The 13,028-nt window shown below is 38.4% G+C and overlaps 1 protein-coding gene across 4 annotated transcripts in view; it reads right to left on the minus strand.

Moving 5' to 3' along the window:
• Positions 1 to 13,028, minus strand: part of CACNB4 (calcium voltage-gated channel auxiliary subunit beta 4) — a 244,929-nt gene that overhangs the window by 117,711 nt on the left and 114,190 nt on the right. Inside the window, exon 1 of one of the 4 annotated variants that reach the window (XM_037850530.1) lies at positions 11,566 to 11,586. The exons of the other annotated variants lie outside the window; for them this stretch is intronic. Coding sequence (XP_037706458.1) covers positions 11,566 to 11,571 — 6 coding nt within the window. The 5' untranslated portion in view covers positions 11,572 to 11,586. Of the gene's footprint in view, positions 1 to 11,565; positions 11,587 to 13,028 lie in introns of those variants that run through there. 4 annotated transcript variants of the gene reach the window in all.

Raw genomic sequence — 13,028 nt, forward strand, 5'->3', positions numbered from 1 at the left:
GATTACAATATTTTGCATAGTTCTTTATGTAGTAGCTTTGATCCAAGGGGTTTAACAGTAAGCAAGTGGGCAAGCCTGCACACACACCTACGCACACATACACAGCATTCAAAATACCACAGCTGATGAAAACATCTATAACAATGAATGGTAGTAGTGTACTTTAATTATAAGAACTACCTCAACCTTCTTATAGCACTACCCTCAGCACTAGAAATAATTTAATAATTAGAACTATAAAAATGATAAAATAAAGCAATCTCTAAAAGTGGTATATATCTTATAAGTAAGTGACTCTTGAAAATAAACACACTCAAGCATTGTTTATACAATATTTATGCTAAGTTAACTTAAATACAGCCTCTTACCCATATTTAGAGACATATACAATACTTCTCTATGGAGTGTCTGTGTACACCCATGTATCAAACACATATCCTTCTAGGAAAAAGCAATTGAACCTTATTAAAATAAACCTCAGCTGAGACTCACGGCAACCATCATTATATTCCTTATCACCGGAATTGGTGCTCTGCTGATGCCACTGGCACAGTCCTTCCTGCAAGCATAAGGAACAGTCTTCTCCACTGAGAACAGCCTGGCTCTGACTCTACAGACAATGCTAGAGGAAGGAGAAAATATACTTCCCAGAATCCTCCTTACCTTAGCAGTCACGGTTACTCAGAGAGGTGAGGCATTGGCCACACATGGGCACAGGGCCACCACTCTAGCGATCTGTCCCAGGAAAGATAGGGAAGCAAAAGGCCAAGATGAAAATCACCAATAGCCTTCTGATCCTGGCCTTACAGGGGCATAGCCTCATACTCCCAATGAGGAATCATGCATCCTGACCTTGGCCAATGGGTCAACCAGCCAAGAGTTAGTGCTCTTTCTAATCTCAGGACTCTGACATCTGGTCAGTGTATGGATCTACCCCCTTCTATATTTTACAAACCCTAACAATGGGAAACAAGGGTGTTCATTATATCCACTCCAATCCCAATTCCAGCTTCCAGGGGTCTATCTGTTTCACTTGTTTCCTCAAAAGAGACTTTCAAAACTTCTAATTGAAGTATAATACACATACAGAAACATGTCTATGCCATAAGTTTGATGATTATTCACAACTTTTACACACTGGGTGACCAGCAACCTGTCAAAACTGACTTTTTGATAGAGACAAATCAGGTCTTTTTAGCTTCATTAAAAATGGCAAGGCTTGGCCTCTGAGCTAGTATTTTCCATGGATTTCCTAGACCTCTCCAAACAAGTTCTGCTCCCAGCGCTGTGTAGGAAATACTCCTCTCAGCATTCCCACCCCTACCGAGTCAATATATCTTTCAATAAGGAGACCATCATCAGAGCTGTATAATCTCACAATGCTAATCCCTACTTCCACTAATCCCCCCACCTCCATTTTACATGGTGGGAATCCTAAGGTTAGTTTATCTGGCTATGAGCATGGTGCACATCTGAGCACAAATTGGTCTGACACATGCTTCTCTATATCTTCTCATTAGCTGCAGAGACCTTTGAGAATTTGAAAGCTGTCATGAAAACCCTTATAGCTTAATTTCTCGAGCTTTCTTCACAAAACTAACATTTAACTCTTTCATTTTCTCTCATTGTTAGACCCTGTTGAAATTTTTCAGGTATTAACAAAAATAAAAAAGTACAGGGAGCCAATAATTGTATACTTAGGATGGAATGATGGTGTGTGAATATATCCCAATAAAACTGAATTTAAATACATGTTTAGGGAATAAAAAATAAAATAAAATAAATAAAAAGTACTGGAATTAAAACCCAGGTCACCATGTGCAGCGGCACTGTTTTCACACATGAAAGCCAACACACATCTCCAATGGAAAATGACCAACAGCAGCACTCTAAAGCTTCACAGCATCTTCAGAGGTGCGTTTTAGGAAGGCCTTCAAGTTGCATGCTTCCATCCACTGGCGCAAAACATAAACTAAGATAGGGTTGATAAGTAATGCAGGATGAAACCAGCATCCATTTGTCTCTCTGATCACCCTTCACCCTTCCCACTCTGCTCTCCACTGTGTGGTAGACCTTTAAACTCCTCTATCCTCTGGCTTCTGGTTGGGTTTGGTCAATGGTGAGCCCAAAGAGAGACTGGAGGGAGGGAGGAGGGTGGAACTGGGGTGTTCATACCCTGGTTTCCTCTCTGTGGGGTGCCTTGCCTCAAGGTAACCTTCTAGACAGGACTCAGTCTGCCCTGGTTCCTATAACTGTACCTTTCCCTAGTTCTTTTGGGCCTAAGAGTGGTAACAGTTCTGCAGTTACTAGCCCCAAGGAACTGTACTATCCCTTGTGGTTTCCGTATACCCTACCCAGACCTTTTCACTCATTTTATTAAGTCTTCTCAAATTACCCTAATTTGAGTATGCTATCTGTTTCTTATAGGGACCCAGACTGATACAGGGACTACTCTCAGAAAAAAAACTTAAACAGCCTCATACAAATGCTTTCTTGAATTGGAAGCTCATGGAGCTGAATCATAAATGAGAAAGAGCAAAACAGGAGAGTAAACGGTTAAGGCCAAAAGTAGCACTAACTTGCAACTGTCTTCAAGATCTGCATATAAATTATGAGAACCCTAACATTTCCCTAAAACACAAAATCTTTTTCTGACATTCTCTAGCATTGAGATTTTATGCTCACTTAAGTTTGGTGGATGCATTATCATTTTTTTCTTTAAACTTTTTATTTTGAAATAATTTCAAAGTTACAGGACAGTTGCAAAATAATATAAAATCCATACAGAGAACTCCAACACACATCACTGCCTGACATTCAGACCTGACTGCAGCATTTGCTGTAGTTGTTACCATTTTAATCCATCTGTGACTGGGAACTTCAAACCACATGATAAAGCACCATCAAACAAAAGTTTAAAAGAAAACGGGAAATTAATCTCATCTCCCAGTAGCTTGACTCTATTAGGGTCAGAGACAATCTGTTCTCTGTTTTGGAGACCCTCCTAACTCCCAACTGCTTTGTAAACACCATACAAATTTTTAAGCACCATACAAATAATAACAATTATACCATCCTTTTGGTGGTTTATTCCAGCTTTTTATATTATTAACCTTTGGGTTTTTTTTAAGCTTAGTGCTCGGAATTTGGTGTCGTGAAAAGAACATTGCTCTAGAAAGAGACCTGAGGCAGGCTCTAAGTTCAGTTCTACCTCCAGCTGTCTCAGCCATCCTGACCAAGACTCCCAACCTGCCTAGCCTCAGCTTTTTCAGTCATGAAACAGTGGAAGTAGAGGCAACTTAGCTGGTTTTTGTGTATGTTTTTTAGCCAAATTATTACAACAGAGAGAAAACTAACCCTTCCTCTAGAACCTGGGGCCATGGCCTGAAGCTGCTGCCTACAATCAAGAAATCTCTTTGAAGTCTCATAATTCAGATTAAAATTTTTTAATTAATTTTGTTGTTTCCAACAAAAAATATTTATTTTAATATAAAAATGCTTTACAATACACATATAACATATGTATCTATTTCTAGATATCTTAAAACGTACTCATCATTTGATCCAGCAGTTCCACTCCCAGGAAACTGCAGTGGGCTGAATAGCGATGCATCTAAAAGACATGTACAAGTCCTAACTCCTGGTACCTATAAATGTGACCTGATTTGGAAATTAGGTCTTTGCAGATGTAATTAAGTTAAGGATCTCTATATGAGATCATCCTGGATTTAGGGTGTAGCCTAAATCCAATAACTGAAGTCCTTAAAAAAGAAAGGAAAGAAAGCCACAAAGACACACAGAGGAGAAGCCAGGTGAAGATGGAGGCAGAGAGTGGAGTTACATAGCCCCAAGCCAAGGTATCCAAGGGTTGCTGGCAGATGCCAGAACCTAGGAGAAAGGCATGGGATGGATCTTATTATGCCCTTATTTATATTTTTAAAAATTACATGTGGGTTAGTACGTATTTTTTTTTTAAATATCCATGTTTGTCAACGCATAGAAAAAAGGTCTGAACAGATACCCATTAAATTGTGAAGGATGTTTACCTATGGGGAAGGGAGTAGGTTGAGAGGGTGTAAAGAAAGACTCACTTTTTACACTATAAGATTTTATATTTTTAGATATTTTTTCCAAATACCTCATTTTACTGAATCTAAGATACCAGTGATTTTAAGACTCATCACTATATTACGTATCACTATGGGGAAAAAGCTGTTGATTAAAAAATGAAACACCATTGATTTTAAGATGTAACCCCATTTTAGATATTTAGAATGGGAAAAAGGTTGCCTTAGTATCAATAGAATACAGTATATGATAATTCAGAAACTTCTACAATATAGGAAAAAACTACCACTGGCACTCTAGGAACATGCATCATGTTTCATGAATCAAATTTTTGTTTTTCAGTTAACTAATGATTAAATTTGACCATCAAGTGGGTCTTTTTTAAATCTGCTTAGCCTTCCATGATCCACATGGTTTTATTCCTTCCTCTACTATGTGGTATCCCAGCACCTCGCAAAGAGCCCTGCAGTAGTGGTAACTAAGAAATGCTCCCCAGGTGAAGACTATAGCTTTGCTTCTCTATCTCATCAAGTTCACTTTATTTCCATTCCTTCATTCCAAGCACTAACAGTACAATCTGTGGGAGAGTTTGGAAATAAATTCTTAATTCATTCACTTGGATCAATAGAGCCATTGAATCTAATGAACCTCAGATTTAATCTCTGGGACATCATTTGAAATTAGACAATATTAGCTATCAATAATGACTCCTTGGAGATAATCAGGGGAACTAATTTGTTTTCCCACTAACCATTTTAACACAATCTTCACATTTTTCTAGCTTGACAATAAATATTTGCATCCAACTCTTACTTCATTCTAACAATACTTAAGGGAATATTTAAGGGTTTGTTCTGGAGTCAGGATTGCCTCTTTCCTTTCATCTTTGTGGCCTTTCACCTTTGAGGTCTTTCACCATATCACAGATATGGCACAGCTACTTCTTCAAAAAGTAATGGCTTTAAAAAAAAATAATGACGGTCTCTTGAGATTTATTATCTTCCTGAGATTTTCCAATTGACTAATTACTGGTTTTAGTATGTTACAAAAGAAAACAATGATAAGCTGAAGAAAATGTAAAGCAAGAAAACACTGAACAACAAACATTCTTGATGGTTAAGCATCACTACAATCACAAATAATTATTTAACATATTTTTATATCAAGACTCTTCTAGCATACACCTAAGACAACTGGTTTCTTCCACCTTAGCCAAGAAGGAAAGCAGAGATCCTTTAAGGCACAATACCTTTTTTCAATCATCATTAATGGTTAGGAGAAGCTAACTTCTCAGAAAGCTTTTGCCTTTTTTTTTCTTAGAGGTGAGACTCAGCATTTCCAGCTCAAATCGCTGTGGGTTGAAAGTACATTATTGGGTACTGGCAAGCAAATGAGCAATAGACAAATCACCCTCATTGGCTTCTAGAGTTCAAAGTAAGACATTTTCCTTTTCAAACATCCAGTCCTCTCAAGTATGTGCACTGCACATACTTTCCTCCTTTAAAGATTCTGAAAAAGCCAAACATCCACACTCAGGGCCCAAATACTGACACGTTGCTCAGTATGTACAAAACACCATGGTGAATAATCATTTCAAAAAGCAAATGACATATGATGGCATTTGCATCCCAATTGAAAAAATTGAATGGAATTGAATGGAAGAGAATTTTGGATATGAAGAAACCTTGGAAATTATTTAGTCAAACATCTTTATTTTACACAGATAACTAGGAAATGGGGGATTGGGGAGTTATTGCTTAACGGGTACAGGGTTTGTTTGAGGTGACAAAAATGTGTTCGTAATGGATGCTGGTGATGGTAGCACAACATTATAAGTGCCACTGAAAAATGGTTAAAATGGCATGTTTTATGTTATATATATTACCACAGTAAAACTTAAAAATATATATGAAAATTCTGAAAGAAAAATCCTCATTTTGTAGGAGGGAAAATAGAGGATCAGAGTGATTAAATGACTTGTCCCAGTCTACCTCTAGCAGGTAGCAAACACCAAGACTTCCAACTCCTAACATTCTTTCAATTACACTTTGCTGCCCCCATTTTCCGAAACAAACTGCAACAAACTAATCACAAGGCCTTTGGAAATCAGTGCATTCTTTTATGTCAACCACTATAATAGTTTTGGAAATCACTGTCAAAAACCATGCACGTGCTCTGAAAACACACCAAAGGGCTCAGTGGGAATATTAGAAACTGCAGGGAATGGGTGCATGTTTAGTTTCCAAAAGTATACTCATTATACATTGATAATAACAGCAGATAACACTTACTTGTGTTTTAAGGGATTTGCACATATTAACTAATTCAATCTTCGAAACAACCCAGTGAAGTAGTTTCCATTGTTATTGGCAATTTAGGGATGAGGAAACCAGGGCACAGAAAGTTTAAGAAATGTATCCAGTGTCACAACTAGGAAGGGGAGCCAGGACTCAATCCCTGGTAATCTGGTGCTGAGTCTCTACTTTTAATTATGACATTGTTACATTCCTGTTTCATAATACAAAGGATAAAAAGTAAACTTGACATTTTCTTGGCCGATAGACCTGCTAAGAAGATAAAAAAATTCAGGGAGGTTGATAAAGATTGAGAAGCACTTCTAACGACAAACTTCAATCACTCACTGAACTTTTCAACTAAGCTGCTAACAGAGTAATAACTTTGAAGGTCAGAAACTTTTTCCTATATGATGTTCCAGCTGACATTCAGGAGTAACAGGAATAAATAAGGCAAAAAAGAGGACTAAATTATTCACAAATTACACAATCAAGCTCCCCAAATAATTGACAGTTGTCAATATTCATGTAAGTAGGTATCCCTGAGATTAATTCCTCTGAGTGAAACAGCTAAAAAGTTCAAAACATCCTGCTTTAAATGTAAAACTTTTCAGTATTTCTGAAAATGAATGCAAAAGGGGGGAAAATAGGACTTAAGAAGTATTGATATTGTGACACCACTTAAGAGAAGAGGAAAAGATTTATTTAAAATCAATATGTTTATGTTAAAAAAAGATTATATAAATGTAGAGCAAGAACAAATACAGTCTATTTAGATCTCAAAAATTGTCACGTATTTCACATCCACGAAAATGGCTATTATTAAAAATATGGAAAATAGTAAATGTTGAAGAGGATGTGGAGAAATAGAAACACTCATTCATTGTTGGTGGGAATGTAAAACGATACAGCTGCTGTGGAAAATAGTTTGTTGGTTCTTCAGAAAGTCAAGTACATAATTACCATATGACCCAGCAATCCCACTTTGAGGTATATACCCCAAAGAACTGAAAGCAGAGACTCAAGCAGATATTTGCACAAACTGATGCTCATAGTGACACTATTTACAATTGCCAAAAGATAGAAGCAACTCAAGTGTCCATCAACCAATGAATGTATAAATAAAAATGTACTCTATACATACAATGGAATATTATTCTGCCGTAAAAAGGAATGAAGTTCTGAAACAGTCAACAATATGGTTGAACGTGTTTAGTGAAATAAGCCAGAATTAGAATAAGCAAATTCATAGAGTCAGAAACTAGAATACAGGTTACCAGGGGCCAGGGTGAGGATACAGAATGGGAAGTTAATGCTTAATTGGTTCAGGGTTCTGTTTGGGGTGATGGAAAGTTTAGGTAATGGATGGTGGTGATGGTAGCACAATACTGTGAATGTAATTAATAGTGCTGAAATGCACATTTGAATATGGCTAAAGGGGGGAAATTTTAGGTTGTATATATGTTACCAGAATAAAAATTTTTAAAACCACAGAATTGTACAACACAAACAGTGAACCCCCACGTAAACTATGGACTACAGGTAATAGTATAATTATAACATTGTTTCATTGGTTGTAATAAAGCTACCACGCTACTATAAAGTGTTGATAATAGGGAAAACTGTGTGTGAGGGGTGGCATTCAGGAACTCAGTACTGTACTTTCTTCATGATTTTTCTGCAAACCTACAACTTCTCTAATTTAAAAATATGCTCAAAGTAAAAATTGTCATGTATCTGGGCTACATTGCTTTTGCTATGTCTATAGATGCTAAAAAATGGTTGCAGTTTTTCTCAGATACACTCTTCAAATTCTTAAAAAGTTCAAAGTCCAAGGCATAAAAATCTGCAGCTCTCAATCTGCTGCCATTATTTTATATGAACTGTAAACTCCTATCAGTTAACACATTAAGCTATAGCTAGGCTGTAGTCCAGTGCCTTGTCCTCAATAAGTGAAAATCATGCACAGGACTCAATGTGTCCTTGCCAGGATGACAGTTAATACTTGCTGTTTTCACAGTACCCACGGCCTGATGCAAGCACCTTAAAGTCACTTAAATTGGCCTTATTTAGGACAGAATACAGAGCCTTTATCCAGAAAGCTTTCTACAAGGCTACCTGAGTTTATTCTTTGATGATTATTGTTAAGGACTAGAGGGAGAGGGAAAAGAAGGGAGTGAAAAATGAAAACTAGCTCAGTTACATCTTTTCATGCTCCCTGGGTGGCTTGGTTTAGCAAGCAGGTAAGGACTATGAAAGGAGAGATGATGAACAGAATGGTGAGAACCATCCACAGAAAAAAGGTCCAAACTAAATTCCAATTGAAAGGCAACATGAAATCTCCTTACCTTCACCCTAGAAGCATGGTTTTTCACAGCTATCACTGACCTTCCTACAGAACATTTTGCACCAATGAATAATGTGATATTCCCTGAGAACACATGGGGTCTCAGGACTATATTTTTACATACTGGATTGACTCATCATAATCCAGCAGGAAGAAAAACACCAGCAGGAAAGGAGATGATACAGAAGCATCTGGAGAAAGGAGAGGTCGATCCTAATACTTCCCCGTCATTTGAAAACAGAAAATCAACAAGGAAGTGGCAAGACTGATGACCTGAGAACGGCAACTGTATGTATTCTGATCAGACTTAAGGAATTTCTCTCTTTAACTCCATGACAACTACATCTAGAAATCATTACAATGTATATTTTAGAAAACTATCACTGCTAAGAATTGACTGATTAAAGAGGAGGCCCTGTCTATCATTTACTTAACAGACCCTGGACAAATACCAAAATAGCTCAGCTGAGTGAAACAATCTGCTTTTCTCAAACTTCTCACATCAACCATAAGCAGCATTTGATTTTCCTCTCTGACAAGTGATGTCAACACAGTCCTTGGACTCTTTTACAGAACAGTCCTCATTCACTGTAAACATACCGGGAACACTTTCTGACCCCAGAAGAGGATTCTCTGATCTACCAAACCATAAAGTCCGTTTGTTTTTTGCAGATTTCCTCTGGCCTTCTCATTTCCAAAAGAAATCCAATCCTTCAAATCCCTAGAGTGTTTTTCTGAATGTCCCTGAGCACACAAATCCTTCTGTTTGAAGTTTATCCTCCTCCCCTAGTGAGCACAAGGACATATTCTCATATATTAAATAACTTTATTGTATCTCTAAAAGTAACAGTCCTTTATTCTCTTGTGGATCTGTTGCTTTTCAGTCCTCTCGGGTGTCTTTCTTCACATCAAAAGCAGTTAATTTTCCTTCTCCAAAAGCTTTATGGTAGAAATCTCCCACTTAGCATTAACCATCAATTAGCAAGACGTGGAGTACATCTATGTATGAATGCATATCAATGTACAAATGTGCAGGGTGTGTCTGCACACATGGGTGCACAGACATTTAGACAGACATACAGAGTTACACAGCTTTATAAAAAATGGACGCTTTAAATAATTAACATATAGTTCTCCTTATAATAATACATACATTCAATTGTTACATACACATTATAGTTTGCAAACTTTACCTTCACTTTTGCTTTACATCGATGAGATTTCTTACAGAATTAATAAATATATTATGATTCTACTCCTGTGACTGGAAACACTTAAAGCATATACTTTCCTCTCTAGAAAATGCCCTGAATTTTGAACTGACCATATCTTTCATTAAAAAAGATCAGGTTTCTCCCTCTAAACACTTTAGAATTTAAGCATTTAGAAATGGAACCAATTGGATGAGGGAAATCAACTAGTAATTCTATGTTCAGCTAACTCTGGTTTCACTTTACAAAATACCATAAGAATTTTTATTTCAATTAAGTTGCTCAAAATTCCAGAAGGTCCATACAGGATCTTTAAATTTTGTAAGCATCTTCTGCATAGGCTAGTTCTAGACCTAGCATTTTCAACATTTTATCAAGTGAGAACAGCACTTAACAGAATAGAACGTGACACACGGTAGCAGGGAAGAATGACACATTTACACATATTTACATTGACAGCCTGAAAGGATGTACAGCACAGGTTAAAGGCGACTCTCTCTGGGTGGTGGACTTTAAGTAACTTTTTTTTTTCGCTTATCTGCTCCTTCCATTTTTTCCTATAAGACTTTTCCTTCTATTGTTTGTGAAATAAATGTGCTGAATAATTTTTTAAAAGCTATTCCTAGAATGATTCCACCAATGTCAAAAAATGCCCAATGACTCCATTTATAAAATACATCTATACCAAGGAACAGATCTATTTAAATCTACTGTGAATCAGGAACAAATATCTAGTGGACAGACCTTGAGGGCTCAGTTGGTGAAAAACATCTTGGCCACCGGGACCTCTATTAAGACACAGTGTAGGCACAGAGGGTCGAACGGGGCAGCCGTTACACAGAAGACAGCATAGCTGGAGTCCGTGTGCATGGCCATCTGTCACGGACCTGGCCTAGGGCGCACTCCTCCAGGAGCGCAAATACCATTAAGTGTTTCAAAGAAACACAGAAGAGCATCCTCTGTGAAATCACCTGTTCCCACACAGTGACTTGCTGTGGGGCACTGCATGATCTCTAGCGCTTCCTTGTCATTCTGAATGATCCTGATTCTTAGCTACCCTCTTGGAAACCAGAACAGAAGTTAACAGACTTGTCCCAAAAGTCTCCACAGGACTCAAGAATCTAAAATGCCCAAAGTCAGGTATGTTCCAGCACGTTTCTTGTTCCTCTGCCTTTATACACACAACATGTGAAACACAGAGGCGATGAGCTAACATCTAGGGTACCAGGAGTACAACATCTACCTTCAGACAAGACTCTTTAGAAAAACCTCACATCGCAGTACCAAAATCTCTATTGTACTGCGGGGGATATGAGTTGCTCACAGTGGATAATAATGCTTTATTCTTATTCAGAATGAGATATCAGTCCCTAGGCGAGATGATCTTATCCCAGGCTTCCTGCGTGAACACATTGAATAGAATCACTTATCACCCCACACACCCCACAAAGATATTTTCAACAGCACAGAGGGGCAGGATATATGCGGAGGGCTCCCCAACCCCCAAAAGGGAGTGCTGTACTCAGCTTTTAGTGCCTGTATATTCTTGGGCTGTAGCTGGCCATCTGAGAAAAGCCTCTCTAAGCCTATCCACCAGACCTGTTCCGAGAGCTTCGCTTCAATCTGGGCAAACCCCCACACTTACAGCCATAAATGCATTGGCACTGAGAATGACTGCTGAGGATGTGAGACTCCAGGTGTGGCTTTATTTTTCACTTCACCGGGTCAGCTATTTAGGCCTAGTCTTCTCCATTGGCTTGAAGCTCTGTTCACACCATCTTGGGTAACACATCACATTATTCTTCCTTATAAAAACAAATAAACTCAAATGAGCATTCAGAGTCAGTTCATCCCTCCAAACATCTCTGCCTTCCCCTCTGATTTAGGTGACAAGGTTTTGATCCCACCCACCTGAAAGCCTCCCATGCTTTCAACTGTGAATTGGCCAGGTGCCTTTCTTCGTTCCTGGGTCTACCACCTTCCTCTCCTGCACAGACGTACAAAACTCAGAGGATCTCAGGCTGCTGACCACCACTGAGTCACCAGGAGAATGGCACTGCAGTACCTAGCACTACCCACTATCAACTACCACCACTGAGTCAAGCCACTGCACTCCTCATTCCCCTACCTACAGAACAACTAGGGTCTCGTATTAGGGTGGACCAAAAGGGGGCTGGGGGGGGTATGTTTTCATATTTACAATGGCTCCCCTTTGAACTAGTGCATCTGAAATTTATACAGTTCTGGTGAACAAGGAGCTGGAGACATTCATTCCTAGACAACTCTATTAACAGCAGCTGGTTTCTAAAGGCATTTCTGAAATAACTCCAATCCACTTACGTGCAATACATGGCCCAAGTTTAAAATCAATGGCTGAAAATAAGACTTACAATTCAATAAGGCATCACGTTCATAACTGAGCATGGAGAGAAGAGGTATAAGAAACAGTCAGGCCTGAAGAACCTAGCCAGAGAAGCTGGTTTCCTGAACTCCTCTACTTGCATTTTCCATACCCCCCACCCCACCCCACTGGCAAGTGGGAACCTTCTCTATTTCAACCACCAATGTTTCCGACTACATTCCCTTGAAATAAACTGACAGTCTGATTAATTTACAAGCACGTTGGACAACACACAGAGAGACTTTGCAGAGACAGAGTTAGAGTTAGAGCTGACTAACACACAGACAGCTTTATCAGAACTGAGGATTTCTATCTTGCATGGATAGTACATCATTTGATACACACGTCTGCATTGACGTATACCATAGTTTTTTGTTATACTCAGTTTATTTGGTGGTTTAGCTGGAGAACCTTATATAACACACTCATTTCAAATGTAGCTACATGTACGGCACAGCACTCATATAAAATTCAGACTTCCCACGGCACGTCCCATTATCTGTCCCCAATCATTTTACCTTGTAATGTTTCTAAGTAATTGATGAAAAATCAGGAACTACCACCAGCAAAAGTACAAAGATCCAGGAATCGGCTTGACCCTATAATCAGAGCTAGCATTCAGATGGAATGATTTCAGGGATTTCAGAAAACCATTTTCATCCTGATTTTAAGAGACTGCATGATCCTGACCGATGGAGGGAAAGGAG

This window comes from Choloepus didactylus, chromosome 9 (assembly GCF_015220235.1).
Source record: "Choloepus didactylus isolate mChoDid1 chromosome 9, mChoDid1.pri, whole genome shotgun sequence".
Taxonomy (NCBI): domain Eukaryota; kingdom Metazoa; phylum Chordata; class Mammalia; order Pilosa; family Megalonychidae; genus Choloepus; species Choloepus didactylus.